Source organism: Oncorhynchus kisutch, linkage group LG20 (assembly GCF_002021735.2).
Source record: "Oncorhynchus kisutch isolate 150728-3 linkage group LG20, Okis_V2, whole genome shotgun sequence".
In the NCBI taxonomy this organism is placed as follows: Eukaryota; Metazoa; Chordata; class Actinopteri; order Salmoniformes; family Salmonidae; genus Oncorhynchus; species Oncorhynchus kisutch.
The window spans coordinates 41,789,710-41,806,271 of record NC_034193.2 but is presented as its reverse complement, the minus strand read 5'-3'; the positions used below and the strand labels follow the sequence as shown (position 1 = coordinate 41,806,271).

Sequence of the window (16,562 nt, the reverse complement as noted above, 5' to 3'; positions counted from 1 at the left end):
AGCACGTGTTGACAATCTCATCTTTAATAATTATTTTCTTGATACAGTATCAAGGTTGCATTTAAAAGGATCAGTGTCAAGGAAAATAAGACATAAGAATAATAAGAAATAGACCAGCGAAACCTAGTCAATAACATTGCACCATGTCCCATCATCTCTAGTAAAACAATAATATCAAGGATAAACAACAAAAAACTCCTTTGTGTCCTTTTATAAAGTAGATTCTGCCATCTCCAAACAAATTTGGTAAACAAAAGCAACTCAGCAGCAACAATCATGACCTTAGTGAGCTATGCAGTATTTTCAGACTAAATTAAATTATACATTCTGGGTAGTATTGATATCTATGTTTATACAATATAATTTGACTTCATATTAATCACCGTAGAGACAACAATACCCTCCAAGCACACTGTTAACAGGTCTATTATCTGGAAGAAAATCGATGAGAGTTGTATGTGGGGGTGTAGCTGCTGCCAGACACTTTGGAGGAAGCAGGTAGCATCAGTAGGCCAGACTGAGGATCTGTCTTGCAGCGGGCCATCGCTTGCTTGTAGTTTATTTTATCCTTTGTTGTGGGGTCAACAATTTCCTTGGCGTAGTTGTACTCGTCCTGAAGCTCTCTCATCATGGTGCTGTCAATCATTTTGGCTCCAATGGCCTCCTGTATGCCCACACGGTCCGTGTTGTTGGGATTTACCAGCCCTCCCGTCAGGTGTTGCACCTCCATGTAACGCAGGGCAGTTTCTTTGGGCATCCAACCTTTCAGGACGGCCTCTCCCACCGACAGGCGTTCTCTGGTCATGGGGTCCTCCACGCCAGTGTAGGCTTTCTGGGCGTTGAGTAGCCTCTGCAGTTGGCTCGAATCGATGAGTCCCCTCTCGGCTGCTTTGTGGACCGAGTATCTCTCCATGTTGCTGATGTCAACGATGCCCCCTGTAGCAGCCTGTGCTTCCAAAAGCTTTTGTGCTGTGCCGCTTTCGATCAGCTTGCGGGCCACTGCACTGCGTATGGAGAGGCATGTGTCAGTGTTTGTGTCAATTACACCAGCGATAGGATATCTTTCCTTCGGGGCAAGAACAGGGGCACTGCTGGTAGGGAACGACTTTAGCGAGGTCGCTGGCTTTGATGTGATTGAGTTGAACTTAGGCTGTTTTTCTTTTTCACCTGCGACAAGGAGGGCAAACTCTGAAATAGGCATTTTCCCATCCTTGTATTTTTGCAGATCATACTGGGTCAGTTTTCCATCTCTCAAGGCATTTTTGATAGAGTACTGCTTGCCGCTCTTGCGATCCTGCAGCACAGAGGTCTCCCCATCAGGTCCCATGGAAGTTATTTCCTCCCAATCGCACTCCAGCTCTTGCAGATGCATGTACTGGGTACGGTCGATCAGTCCCTGCAGGTAGGCTTCATATGGTGATAGTTCTTTGCCAGTATCAGGGTCCAAGATGGTGATTTTAGTGGAGACATTGGTCTCCTTTGTCCGGGTCTCTGCATGGTCTTCCTTCTCCTTGTCCCTTTGGAGTTCCCTGATGGTGTTGTCTTTCTGGTGGATCGTGTCTTTCTCGTCCAGTATCTCCCTCTCCAGACGCTGCACGTCAGACTCCATCTTGACGCTCTTTTGCCTGTTGATCTGGCTTCTCTCGCTCATCAGCTTGGTCTGCTGCTGGAACGATACGCTGATGTCTTGCCTCTCAGACTCCAACTTCTTCAGCTCCCGGGTGAGGTTGTCTTTCTCCCTCTGCAAGGTGTCCCTGGCCAGAATGAGACTTGTCTCTTCCCGGGAAGTACTTGACTGAGTGCCATTCAGTCGGTTGAGTTTATCAGAGAGTTGTTTGATTTTTTCCTCCAGGTCCTGCCTGGCATGTTTCTCCTGAGACACCAGGCCCTTCAGGCGGTATCTCTCTGCTTCTACAGCCTGGTCTTTCTCCACACGGATAACCTCTTTGTACACTGTCTTCTCTACGGCCTTTTCTCGTTGAAGGAGCTCAAGCTTGACATTGGTGTTCCTGATGTTTCTCTGAATATTCAGGACGTCATTGGTTTCCTTGTCCATGTCTGAGCGAAGACCGTTGGTCATCCTCTCCAGTCTGGGGTCTCTCTCAACTTTCAGGACCTCCTCGACAACAATACTCTCCTCGACGGGCGGCGGGGCATTCTCAAGCTCTTTGATGCGCAGTTTGATCTGTTTCAGTTCAGACTCCACTTTAATCTTCGTCTGATGTTCATCACTCTGCTTTAGGATGTTCTCCTTCTCCTCCACTAAGGTTTTAAGTTTTTGCATCTCAAGCTCTAGCTGCCGGCGGGATTTAACCTCCTCATCCAGGCTCCTGCCAAGCTTATCATGCTCAACTATCTGCTTGGGGTCCTTCTGTAGACGCACCACCTCCTGCACCACCACTTTTTCCTCTGGCTTTTGTCTCTCCAGCAGGATGTACTTGTTTTGCAGGTCGAACACCATCTCCTCAATGGTACGGCGACGCTGTTGCTCTTCGCGTACCTCCTTTCTCAGCCGATCTGCCTCCTTCTCCAAGAGCGGATCATCCTCATACTTGAAGATATCTTTGGTCATAAGCTTTGTCTCCACCTTGGATTTTTCTGCTTTCCACTCGTCCCTCTCTTTCCTCAGGAGGTTAATCTGGTCCTCTACATTATTGTAAGTACGGTGCAGATGGTTCACCTGATCATTGAGCCTCTGTACCTCTCTTTCGTTCTCAGGGCTCCTCTCCTCTTTCACCACGTCTTGGATGACTTCCTTCAGCTCCACCTTTGGCTTCTTGGAACGCAGGGCTTCCAGATCGACCATGACCAGAGTGATCTGGTCCTGTAAGTCAGAACGCTGCTTGTTCAAGTCTTGAACATCTTTCTTCAGACGCATTATCTCCAACTCTGTTTGTGGATCTATGCGGTAGATCTCATTGACGATTTCCCTGAGTTCGACCTTGGGCTTCCACTGCCCCACCTCGCTATACCGATTTTTGAGCTGAGAGACCTCCTTGACCAGAGAGTCCGTCTCAGTTTTCTCTCCCTCTAGGCCTGATCGAATCCTCTTGGATTCATTGATTAGCTCAGGGTCCTGTTCGACTTTCTTCACCTCCCTGGTGACCACCTTGGGCTGAATGGTGGGAATGATCCTCTCCAATGCATTGATCTGGCTCCTCGTTTGGAAGATCCCGTCATTCAGAGTCTTGCTCTTGTGGCCTTCATCTGCAATTTCCTTCTCAAATGTTTTAACAGCCTTCAGCATCTCTGGATCCTTCTCCAATCGAATCACCTCCTTTTTCATAATCTTCTCCCTGATGTTGGGTCTTGTAGCATTCAGGATGGTGACCTCTGTCTTCTGTTGAATGACTTCTCCCTCTTTTACTCGAACCTCATTCTTTATCTTGCCGATCTCGTCTTTTAACTTGGAGGCTTCTACATCCAACTGAGGATCTCTCTCAAACTCAGTCACCTCTCTAGTCACCAGTTTGGGCTTGATGCACTTGAGGTCGTCCCCAAAATTGGCGATTTTGATTTTCACACCCTCAATCTCACCCTGGGTACGGCTGCGCTTCAAGGCGTCTTTGTGGATTTGGTCCTCCAGATCTTTTAGGTCGGTCTCCAGTTTAGGGTCGCGGTAGTACTCGAGTACCTCCTTCTCCTCAACTCGATGCATCCCTTTACGGCTCTTCAGAGACAGCATCCTGGTCTTGAAAGTAGCCACGTCAGTCTCAGCACGGCTGCGTCTATCGCTCTCCGCACTCAACTCTCGCTGCAGGCTCTTTATGTTTATGATTGGTTTTATGGTTGGTTCTATGGATTGTTTCTCACGTTTCTACAAAAAGTAAACAAACAAAAAATACTTCAACATTTTCATAATTTTGTATCCGAAACACATTCAATTGATCAAAACTGGCAGTGGGAAAGAAGTTGTGTGCAGATTTTCCAACTCACCTGAGCGATGAGGTTCTTAGCAAAGCCCATCTGATTGAGCAGCTGGTCATTCTCAGCTGACGTTTTAGCATAGTGGTTCACCACAGCCTTTTCCTGTAATGTACAAAGAAGCACAGCCATCCTTCAGCTCACAGTGCTCAAGAAAAGGTAAACATGACGCGCCCTACGTTGGATCTGCATAGAAGTGGATAAACATGAATGTCATTTGTGTCTTTTGACTTCCATTCCTTATGTATTACCTGGTTCTGCACAGAATCGGCAAGGGAGGAGGTGTGACGCTTTTTGGAATCGTTGGCTCCCACATTGTTGAGGGCGCTGCTGTATTTGTCAGTGTTGACCTCATATTCCTGCACAAGCAGTTGAAATTAAGATTTTATTATTCAATATCCAAATATTTAAATATCGGTTGCACAAATAAACGGTTAATTATGATGGAGTAGGATAATGAGTCTTACATTGAGGATATTCTGCAAATCTTGGGAAAGGTCAACCACTCTATCCAGATCGTCTCCCTTACTCTTGATGTCATCCACCACCCTCTGCAATAAAAATGACCAAATTAAACTTGATTGCAAAATATGTGTCTAACAATGATATTTTAAGAATATCTCCAACAATTTCAAAGCTTCTTGACACACAACACAAACAAACTGACCTTCTGGGAGGTCTGCTTGGAGTTGATCTGTGATAGGTCATCGCTGGGGCTGATCTTGTTGTCAGGCAGATTTTTCAGGAAGGAGTTCAGAGATTTGCTTGAGTCCTGGAATTCCTGGTTCTTGCCTGCAGCCTCTTGCAAGAGGCCCTCTCTGAGACAGAAAAACGCAATGAAAAACACTTTCACGATGACAAACTGAAAACAATTATTCTATTCATCTGACGTTCGAGCAAACGAATGGACTATTTTTGATACCATATATTTTCAGACATGGTGTGTGTAGTCAATGTTAGCTAACAGGCAAGTGGCCCTGGGCTCACCTCTCCTTCAGCTGGTTGTTGACGTTAGAGTAGCGGTTCTGTAGTTGTTTGACCTGGGTCCCCTGGCGATGGATGTCTGGGCAGTACTCCTGGTAGCCCTGCTGCAGGGAACTACACAGCTGCTCGCTGGTCTCCAGGTCCTGGCCCAGCTTTTTCAGTTCACTCTGAGAGCCCGCCACATCTTTACGCAGACTCTGTAGAGAACAGATACGAGAAATGTGTCCTGGTGCTGTGCTTTTAGCTAAATTAGAAGGGGTGACTGAAATGTGTCCTGGTGCTGTGCTTTTAGCTACATTAGAAGGGGTGACTGAAATGTATCCTGGTGCTGTGCTTTTAGCTAAATTATAAGGGGTGACTGAAATGTGTCCTGGTGCTGTATCTTTTAGCTAAATTAGAAGGGGTGACTGAAATGTGTCCTGGTGCTGTATCTTTTAGCTAAATTATAAGGGGTGACTGAAATGTGTCCTGGTGCTGTATCTTTTAGCTAAATTATAAGGGGTGACTGAAATGTGTCCTGGTGCTGTATCTTTTAGCTAAATTATAAGGGGTGACTGAAATGTGTCCTGGTGCTGTGCTTTTAGCTAAATTAGAAGGGGTGACTGAAATGTGTCCTGGTGCTGTGCTTTTAGCTAAATTAGAAGGGGTGACTGAAATGTATCCTGGTGCTGTGCTTTTAGCTAAATTATAAGGGGTGACTGAAATGTGTCCTGGTGCTGTATCTTTTAGCTAAATTAGAAGGGGTGACTGAAATGTGTCCTGGTGCTGTGCTTTTAGCTAAATTAGAAGGGGTGACTGACATGTGTCCTTGTGCTGTGCTTTTAGCTAAATTAGAAGGGGTGACTGAAATGTGCAGTCAAATGATACAGTCCTTTATTACTTCAAATCAACCACTAGGGTATTCTCTGTTCCAATTTGTTCAAGGATACTGTAGAATCTATTTGGTTCTCTTAAGACTGTTGAGGTGTGTCCAAAATGGCACACTAATCCAAGGCAGTGTAGGCAATCGTCCTGGTCAATAGTAGTTCACTATATAGGGAATGGGGTGCACTGGTAATTGTCCCACCCACCTGGATCTCCTGGGTGCGGTCCTGAATAGCATTGGGGACATCTGGGATAGGGCCATCCTTATTCAGCTTTTCCTCAAAGCCAGAGACGATGCCATCCACTTTCTTGATCTGCTTCTCCAGGTTCAGAGATGCATTGGCCCTATAGAATAAATTAATTAACAGCAAGATCTTCTGTGTGATGCTATTTTCTGATAATATCATATCGCTAAGACAGGTGATCGGGGATAATGTATGTTTGTAAAATGGTCGTACTTCTTGTTAAATAGGTCGGCCAGGGCTACGATGCCATCTTGCTTGTCCTTGGCAGCTTGAAGTTTGGCTGCAAGGCCTTTGGAGATGTCCTTCTCCAACTTTGGCTGCTCCATAGCTGCCAGAGCATCTGCTGCTTTCTACAAGATGTACAACCCCCGTATCATGAGAGTTAGTACCATCTTCACCAACAATAGCATAACTATCATCATCGTCATTCGACTCCTCATCGTTATCATCCTCTTTAGGAGGCGCGAATCCATCAATATCATTCTATAATTATTCAGATTTAGCTTGTTAACCAGCATGAAGATATACTGTACAGTTACAATGGCTGGTAGACATGCTTTCTATCTATCAAAAAGTAGCGGAATAGGGTACCATTTTGGATTTCCCCTTAGACTGCCCGAGGCTGGTCGAGTGGGTAATGTGGCCTGCAACACATATCACTCCACAGCGTGGGTACGAATCCCGGCTCCACCTCTACTCTCTTTCTCCCTCCTTCTCAGCCTCCTTGCTCATTTCCTCTTGTATCGGTCTCAATAAAGTTAAAAACAAGACTCTCTCTCTCACCTCTTGCTCCTTCAGCCTCTTGGCCAGGTCGGTGGTGGGGTCACTGCGGTCCAGCGGGGCCCTCAGACGGCTCAACATGCCCTGCTTGGCTTTGACCAGGTCCTCATCCAGCTTATCCAGCTGACCGGCCACGGCTTTAGCTTTGGGGTTGGACGGAGGAGCTACGTGGGGGACACAGGGCAATGATAATCTGGCCTTATCAATAGTAGTGCAGTATGCAGGGAATAGGGTGCCATTTTTATCTGCAGCCGTAGTTCATTTCACATATTGCATATTTACACATGTCCCATAAATACCCTTTGGCTTGGGGTTTACATGACGTGACGAATTGAACGTGATATCACAATGTGGTCTCGGGACAAGGTTGAATCAAAAGTTGGAGAAGCCATTTCTCCTTATTTACAGTTAAGGATCCTAGCAGTAACAGGATCAGGTCCAGAGTTATTTGGAAGGCTTTGTTTTGGGGTATTGGGATTACTGGAGCAACTTTTTCCTCACCTGTGTATACGGGTTTCTCTTCGACACAACGGATCTGGTCCTTCATTGTGCCTAAATAAACAGCCCTCCTCTTCTTGATGTCGTCAAGCACATCACCATGCCTGTGTGCGCGCGCACACACACACACACACAAAAATCGTTAGAACTGAGACATTTTAATTCACAAAATTGAAGTATTATTGTCCACATGCATGTCATATAATTGACATAAATGACATGTGCTCCTGTTGCTTACAGGTCTACGGTGGCAATGGCCTCTGGGTCAGGGGGTGGGATCAGGAAGCAGACCCCTGGAAAGGTTTTGGTTGCCCCATCACTGGTCAATACGTCCCAGTTCTCAACGTCTGAATTCGACTTGAGGGTGAACTTGTCCCCTCGAGTGAGTTCAGCCTAAAAGAACACAAAGAGAGAACTTTCCTCAGAATGGATCACATGCAAATATTCCTTTTCATCTCACAAACACAATGCCCAATACTGAGGTATCTAGGACCTTGAATTTATTTTAGTGAGTTCCCGAGTCACGGTAATGTTTGGTTTCTGGATGTTTACATGAGCCTACATTACGTTACATGGCATGACACACCTCTCAGTGCCGTGGTAGAGCATTCTATTCTACTCTATTAGTCACGTCATTGCTTAGTAGCTTTATCAAAGATTCTACAGAGGTTTTGAACCCGCTTTGACTTCATACCGTAACCTGTGGTGGAGGCTCCAGGACAGGGTCAAAGTTAAAAGGTGAGAGGTCAAGAGCAGCTGGTCATACCTTCTCAGTCTTCATGTCACAGAGGGACTCCACAGTGGTGGACCTGGTGGGCGGGTAGCGGCGCAGCTTGAGGGGGGCGATGGTGGTGCTCCTCTTCCTCAGGTCAGCTAGGAGCTGCTCGTTGCGTTGCACCGTGCTCTCCTCAGCCTGAGAGATGGAGAAAGAGACAGAGAGAGAGAGTGGGTAAAGGTGAAATTGGGACCACCTGCATTGCATTTCAGAATAACAATTTTTATTCACGTTATTTACTATTTATTTAATGTAGTAGGGTAATGTCATGATAACATTCGATAATGTGTGAAAGAAATGTAATGTCTTTAGAAGTGAAGTGTTAACACGCACACTACCATTTATTTCTCTATTGTGGTGCATGGAGTTAAAGCCCATAAATTGACATTGTAGAAAAAAACAATGGTCTTGAAAATGTTTTTTTTAAATATATATTTATATGACAATAAATTTGATAATAAATGTGCAGAGGTAAAAGCATGAGTTGTATTTATCTTTCTCAATATGAAATGCAATGTAGCATCTTTATGATTCATGGGTGTGTTGAAAGTTTACTGGCAAGCTAACACCAAAGATTCAATGAGATTGGAACAGTATCCAGATGTACAATAGATATCAGTGTTCACATCCTGGCATTACCAATATTTGTATTTGTGTGTGTGTGTGTGTGTATGTATCAGAGAGGTTGGAAATAAGCAGAAGACAAATTTCCATCTAGTATGGACTAATACACAATATCTTCTCTTACCTCCAGTTGCAGAGTCATCGCTGAGCCACTCCTCCCAGTTGAGCCTTCCGCTTTCTTCAGGCTAGAGTTGAGTTCACTCAGAGACTCCGATAGTGTCTCCACATCTAGTTGGTACTGAACAGGGACACAGACAGACAACACATCAGAACATGGTATCTTTTTTCCACATACAGTATCTTTGACCTATCCAGTTTACTGATCATGCTGCAGTTTGAATGTCTATGGTAATGTGGAAAAAACATTACATTAACAGGGACATTTCTGCTTCAAAACCAAACAGAAGGTACCCTTTCCATTCTGGCAATAAAGACGGAAGTCTGAATATTATTCTAAGCTGATGACGATACTATGAAGCCTCGTTAATTAATGTATTCTGAGTGACATTTACCTTCTTGAAATCCTCCATGTTATCCAGATGGGTCTCTTGGCAGATGCACAGGTTGAGGAACTTCTGCCAGTCATTCCGTAAAGAATCTCTCTGAGCCTGAAACAAGTATAAAGATGAAGCCATCACGGAAAAAGGGAAAATCTCGATATCTTTCAGGAACATTGTAAACTTGGTGGACCTACATGTAGAAGTCTAATCTACGGAAGAGTGATCGATTCTTGATTGAAGACAATGTAAAATGGTAATAGTCGACAAGGGGAGGTGTATTTAAAAGTTTTAATTGGTTATTGGCGTGTACCTGTATTGTGGTGCTGGCCGGGTGCTTCAGTTCAATGAGTCGATCTCCGTCGTCCTGGAGTTTGTTCACTTCGCTCTCATGGGACAGCAGGCTGTTGTTCTTAAAGTTCTGATTGAGATACAACAAAAAAAAAGAAATATGATGTCACTGAACATGGCTCCTTCAGTAATAGAAAACTAAATGTACATCCAGAAACCTATGAAGCAGCTCCTCAAGCAACAGTTTCATACTTTATTGTTATATTAAGTCTTATTGACATTGAGTGACACTCTATTTGACTCCTAAGATGGACTCTCACCTCATACTGTCTACGGACGTCCGGAGGGTCCAACATGTGGTCGCTCCAGTCCTGTTTCAGGATTTTTGCCTGTTCGTCTCCTAGATAGGCCAGCTCCTTGTTACAGCCCTGCATGTAGTCATACAGACTGCTCAGGTAGTGGTGCCGCCATTTTGAATTGTCCTGTGGGAATAGAACAGTATTATATAACAACTGTAAAGAGTCACACCAAAAAGAGAACAGATGTTACAATTACTTTTTAGGTTGAAAGTGAAATCCCACCGATCCCATCAGAGGAGGCTGGTGGGAGGAGCTATAGGAGGACGGGCTGGTTGTAATTGGCTGGAATGGAATAAATGGAACAGTATCAAACATTTGGAAACACCGTGTTGGACCCTGTTCCATTTATTCCATTCCAGCCAATTACAACGAGCCCGTCCTCCTATAGCTCCTCCCACCAGCCTCCTCTGGATATCATATTACCCATATGATACACAGACTTACCAAGAGGTTGTTGTATTGTTTCTTGATGGCAGCATACTCCTCCTGAAACACAAATGAATTGTTGTCATGTTCACTAGCTACAAGATGTTTTCAAACACTTCCATTAAATCCACAAACCCTTGAATTCATCGTCACGGAGGTGAGAGTTGAAGGGGTTACCTTGGTGCTGGTGGAGCTGGTGCTGAGCTGAGAGCTGTAGGTCTCGATCTCCTTGTGCAGTATGTTGTGGGCGGCGATCTGCTTCTTCAGGTCAGCCATGGTGGGCCCGTACTCTTCCGTGTTCACCTCCCTCTGAGAGACAGACACGCAGAACGGTATGGTCAGTCATGGACACAATTAGACTCAGAAGAAGGCTTTATGGTAGCATGCATTCGTATGGGGTATCTTAAATGAACATGAACTGTAGGATAGCGATGAACTGAACGTTGTATTCTGCTGTGCTCGTTGTTGTGTTGTGCACCGTTGTGTTAGCTAAGTCAATCAATATATACTACAACGGAAGTCCATTTCAGCTTGGATTGGTGACCAGAACAGTTTTGTCAAGGGGATGAGCACCATGCTTTGATAAGGATGTTTACAATATGGAGGCTTGGTCTTAAGTTAGTTGCCAAAGAAGAAGAGGACGCTTGATTTTTACCTGTTTCCGATTGAGCACTGAAGCCCAGTCGATTCTGGGCTTCAGCTCCACATCGTTGACAGGCTCATAGATGTCCCGGTAGAAGGCACAGTCTTTCAGCCAGCGGTCATGGAGGTGACTGACACTGGAAAGAACAAAGGGTTGAGGGAGGGAGGGGGAAAAGACGTTTTAGTATGTTGAGCATGATAACAAAGAGAACTGGCAAGAGCAACACGTTTTAGTAAACAAATCCAGATGGACCCTCACTGCATCTCCCAATGATCAAATGTCTTAAAGGGACAAATGGATTTCTGCAGAGACTAATCTTTTTGAAGCAGCTGAAGCGTTCATAAGAGATATCCCACTGGGAACACTGGTTGAATCAACGTTGTTTCCACATCATTTCAATGAAATTGTAGAATAGACGTTGAATTGACATTTGTGCTCAGTGGGATGGGCCTAGAAGAGGTCACTCACTCGCTCTCTATCTCGCTGCTTTGGGGGTGTTTGCACTTCTTGGCCCTGTCCACATCCAGGAAGAGGTCATTCAGCAGGCCCTCAGCCTCAGACAGGTTGCTTGCCACCACTTTCTGGTGCTGGAGGGGGCGGTTTTTCTTCTCATTCTCTGCATCCTACATGGCAATGGGGATGAAGACAGTAGGTGAGTCAACAGAACAGTTAGTGGCCAGAATTGAAGTCCATGGACACACTATTATTTAGAGAGAAAGAAAGAGAGAGACCGTCAGTATGTATTCTCACCACAGCCAGTAGCTCTTCGGCCCGGAGGACATCTTTCTCCACCTGGTCGGAATTCTTCTGCATCCGTGCAATCACCAAGGCCAAGTCGTTGGCGGTGGACCTGTTTAGAGGGCAAAGGTTAAAGGTTAAAGATCTGATTTAGAAAAATAGCAGAGAGAGGAACTTCAGTTGTTGTCCTTGACTTAAGTGACCAATGAAGGTCAAGGTCCTAAACATTTAAGATGGATGCAGAGGCCATTATCCTTGGGGAAGCTATCCAAATACAAAACCTTACACGCAAAATCATTAGATATAAAACCACAGGCTAAGAATAGATAGTGACACAGAGTAGATGTGTGTGAAGCTGTCCTCCATGAACTCCCTTTGTCCAAAACCAACACTTTGTCCAAGACTAACAAAAGTCCAAATGTATTACTAGGACCAGGAGTTCTTATCTGACTTGACCAGGAAGAACTCTGGGCCATAGGTAGAACCTATAACTAGGGCACTGGGTTCTTGATGTTCAGGAAAAGCACCTGGCCCTACATAAGACAACACTCTTGAACTGAAACCAAGGGTGAGTCCCAAAAGGCACCCTATTCCCTTCATAGTGCAATACTTTTGACCATGTCAAAAGTAGTGCACTATGTAGGGAATAGTGTACCATTTGGGACCTAAACCCAATGGTCTCTAGAGGTGACGACCTGGGATCAACAGGAGGGTGAATCACTTCCACTGCCCCACCTGAGAATTCCCAAAACGCTGAACATTCCATCATTCCACAACTATTTGTTTGTCTCTCTGTCACTCCCTCTGTGTGACTGTGACTGCCTGTATTGCTCTCTCGATCTGCCGACCTATTGGGTACTCTCCCAGGGCAGTGGTTCAAGGTAGAGCATTGATCTCCCGAGAGGGTTAGAAGTGTGTTGAATACTTTTCCACAGCTTAGAATCCAGGCTTTTCAGATTGCCTGATAAACTGTAAAATACTGTATGTACCTGTCGTCTTACAACTGGTCATCTGAGTTGGGATCAATTCATTTCACCAATTCAGGTGATATTCAGTGCATGTGTTGAAAATAGTCCACTATTTTGACTGTGTAGTTGTATTTGCTAAACTGACTACATTCCACGACCCCAACATTTCTGCCCATGTTCCTTTTAAACCCAAGGAGCCATTTTTAAATGAAAGTGCTGCTATCAACAGTAAAACATGTATTATGATGTCACGAGATTACATATGCTTGTACCAGCAGCATAAGATGACCCATTCAGTAGTCCGTAGATCTGTGTTCTCACGTCAACCTGCCCCTAAGGACCATAGCAGCACTGAAGTGATGCCACTAACCTCCCCTTTAAATACCAGCACTACAGGACTCACAAACCTCTTTAAACACCACTATCCCTCCAATGACAACTTCTACAGGTGATGGATTGGGTAAACTATTATTTATTTTTTAATTTCACCTTTATTTAACCAGGTAGGCTAGTTGATTTTCGACCTTAGGGAAGCTCAAGTGATTCGTATTTTTCTAATCGGGTGACACTTGATTCATCGCTAATGTAGGCCTACAGGCTACGCTTTTGATGACGCATTGACATAGGAGTCATACTTGATTGATGGATGAACATTGATACAATTATATGTCGCTAACCTACCTTATCTATGTACTGTATGTCCTACTCTTTCGTGCTAAAGTAGAAATCTTGATGCCATCATATATCCCTCCATGGGGAATGTTATGACATGAATAGTCACCAAATCAATGTGAACCTCATGAGCCGTACCATTTGATAACGCCATCAATTTTTTTAATCTGTTTTACGTGACCTGAAAACACACACACACATACACACACACACACACACACACACACACACACACACACACACACACACACACACACACACACACACACACACACACACAAGCAGGTGATTGAGAGCCCCTCTAATGCTTCTCCTGAGCAAAGGTCACATAAAAAAAAACGCAAAATCTACGATAACATCAAGACAACCAAAGAGACAAACAAAACTTCTCTTCATATCTTTACATCAAACAAAAGTTGGTCTTCTTGAGGACGGCAACATGCCAAAACACACAGTAAACCATCCACCTTCCAATCTCCATTATCCAGGAGTTAGGAATGAACTAAACAAAGGAGATTCCAGAGGATTCTACGAGAAAGAGGGCAACACAGCAAACACCGGAGATAAGAAACAATTCCACGTTTAGGAAGAAGGAAAGGAAAGGAGGAAGGCGGTAGAGTGGAGGGGGTTGCATGACCGAGTTTGCTGTCATTCCTTCAAGACTCACTTGCTGATCTTGCCGGACCCCTTCAAGGTATTACTGTCCTTCTTCTTGAACATCCTGGATCTTTTGGCGAGTGGACGTTCCACTCCACGGACAGAACTCAAGTCTCTCTGTTCCCCTCACACTCTCTGTTCCTCTCTCGCTGTCACAGATAAGACACACACTCCCCGTGCCTATTTTAGTGTGTGTCCCCGTTGGTGTCAGCACTGTGATTAAGCTGACTGAAAGAGTACCTGTGCCCCTCCCTGTTTACAACCTATTTTGTTCCACAGGACCGGGCCAACCTGTTCTTACACACTCCTTCTCCTCACTCCTGCCCTCCTTTACTCACCTCTCTAGTTCAACTCTACCCGTTCATTGGTTCACTGCCACTCATTGAGGTTTTCTAAAGTCACTGTCGCTATTTTGCTAGGGAGTCTGGAGAAACATTCCGTTTCTATAAGGATCCGTGTAGAATGACATATGGGCTTGTGGGTAATTAGATACTAATAAGTAGTGGAGGTAATGTAAACCTTAAACAAGGCAAGATGAAGTACAATCCTATCTTAGTGGGTGCCTGTGTACTATGTTCCTATAGTGTGTGTGTGTGTGTGTGTGTGTGAGAGAGAGAGAAGGGGGCATAAACAAGTAGAAATGTTGATATTGTAAAACAGGGTTCCCCAACTGGTGGCCCTCCGGTAGCTTTATTTGGCCCCCAAGTTTTTCAAACTTTAATTGTTGGACATAAAAGACTAAAAACACCAGTAAGTGATCTCCAAGTGATTTTAATTTTGAAAATCTGTTCCCAAGTATTCCCTTCGAAAAATAGAGACACACGTGATCACCTACATACGTAAGAAAGGTTTGAAATTATTATGTTTTAGTCAAATATCATATATGTTTTGGCTTTTTGCAGGTCAATTTGCAGTTTATAAATGATTTGTAATTATGTTCCGGTCCCTCGATCATCCGCTCAAGAAGAAAATTGGCCTGCAGCAGATAGACGGTTTACTGTGTGATGATCCCTGTTGTAGTAAAACAATCAATTACCAACTATTATATCTTTCTGAATCAAAGTTCAGAATATTAGAATGTATCCAACAGAGCATCGTTCACACCCTCTTAAGCCCCACCCATCTCTTTGAGAATTCACATGTAAACGCACAACCAACCCGTCTGTATGGTTAACCCAACCATTATCCTCAGCCAATCATGGCTATCCATGAAGGATCCTTCCCGTATAGCTCAGTGCTTTCTCCTTGACTAAACATTTTTATTAATATTTATGGTTCCCATACACGTTTGTAATTAAGACAAATAAAAGTTCACGTCTTCAAGAAGCCATTTCTGCAACCAAAAACAGCCCTACTGTGAAGTGGAAACTAGCGTCAAACGACCCCCTTGGAGATGGCCTGTCACAAATCTACAATAAAGTTTGACATTATCCTCAATTAACTAGCTATGGACACGAGACTGCTGTGCACCTTTATAAAACCAGATATCAAATTTATTCATTCTCTCATCAATAGGTTGACCAGAAATCAACAAGGAACAGGATAGAGGCTTAGAATGACTGTTTTAATAATGTCCTTGTTTGCCAAACGGAAGACTTGTACGTTCATTCAAGATGAGGGTTTATGCTAAGCTTATCAACAATGGGGGACAGAGAGGAATGTGGCTTGGAGACGTCAATTGCAAGAGAGTAAAATTCAGATAGAGCGCACACATTTGTTATATGCTCGGTCCCATTTTCTATTGTGACAAATGGCGATGGAAATGGTGTTTTTACAAATTAATGATCATTGCAGAATCATTTTGACAGTTCAATGGAAACGTACCGTAGCAGGCAATTGTCGCATCTATTTTCTATGCAAACCCAGTAAATGTTGTCGTCAAAAGAAATCACTGCTGAAGTTAATGGTAACATAGCTACTGACCTTAACCTATTCCCAACCTTAACCAAACCCTTAATCCTGACCCTAATTTTATCCTAATTTGAATCAATTCTAAAATGAAATAATGGGTTTGCATGGGGGTTTGCACACCAGCCACATCACCTTCATCTTTCCTTCCTCCGTCATACTGCGAAAGGACATTCAGATGTTTTCTTTGTTGATAGATTATTTCCCCAATTCTTTTTGATGGTCGTTTGATTTTGGTTTAGTATATATTTTTATTTGATCTGCCTAGTTTGCCTTAATTAAATTTAGTTACCTGTTATTTACTAAACTTTTGATTTATTGAACGTTTCATTTGTCTTAGACTATCTAAATTGTTTACAATTTTATACTGAAAAAATATATATAAATGCAGTAATTTCAACACTTTTATTGAGTTAAAGTTCATACGAGGAAATCAGTCAATTGAAATCAATTCATGACTGGGCCGCAGCTATGGGTGGGCCTGGGAGGAGTCGCTAGCTGTGCCACTAGAGATCCATCGCAGCTGGCAGTGACCGGGAGACCCATGGGGCAGCACAATTGGCCCAGCGTCGTCTGGGTTTGGCGCTCTAGCGACTCCTGTGACATGGCAGATGTTTCCTCCGACAAAATTGGTGTGGCTGGCTTCCTGGTTAAGCGGGCATTGTATAAAGAAGCAATGCGGTTCTGTGGGGTCGTGTTTCGGAGGACC

At 44.0% G+C, this 16,562-nt stretch overlaps 1 protein-coding gene across 1 annotated transcript; it reads right to left on the bottom strand.

Moving 5' to 3' along the window:
* Positions 1-6: 6 nt before the first annotated feature.
* On the bottom strand, positions 7-14,178 carry LOC109865723 (envoplakin-like). Its single transcript, XM_031799517.1, has 22 exons — positions 13,956-14,178; positions 11,661-11,760; positions 11,379-11,533; positions 10,923-11,046; positions 10,445-10,576; positions 10,286-10,327; positions 9,803-9,964; positions 9,505-9,612; positions 9,207-9,302; positions 8,819-8,932; positions 8,062-8,208; positions 7,534-7,688; positions 7,299-7,399; positions 6,801-6,961; positions 6,231-6,367; positions 5,979-6,117; positions 4,912-5,105; positions 4,592-4,742; positions 4,392-4,475; positions 4,176-4,283; positions 3,937-4,029; positions 7-3,817 (listed from the first exon to the last, which is right to left on the bottom strand). The coding sequence occupies exons 1-22, from the start codon at positions 14,006-14,008 to the stop codon at positions 428-430; spliced, it is 5,946 nt and encodes a 1,981-aa protein (XP_031655377.1). The 5' UTR covers positions 14,009-14,178; the 3' UTR covers positions 7-427.
* Between the last annotated feature and the right edge of the window lie 2,384 nt (positions 14,179-16,562).

Bases quoted from the DNA above. Each gene is read 5' to 3' on its own strand.
- LOC109865723 (XM_031799517.1), bottom strand. From the start codon at position 14,008: ATGTTCAAGAAGAAGGACAGTAATACCTTGAAGGGGTCCGGCAAGATC. The intron at 11,534-11,660 runs GTGAGAATACAT...ATTGCCATGTAG, and splicing joins CCGAAGAGCTACTGGCTGTG to GATGCAGAGAATGAGAAGAA. The intron at 5,106-5,978 runs GTGGGTGGGACA...TGTTCTCTACAG, and splicing joins ACCGCACCCAGGAGATCCAG to AGTCTGCGTAAAGATGTGGC.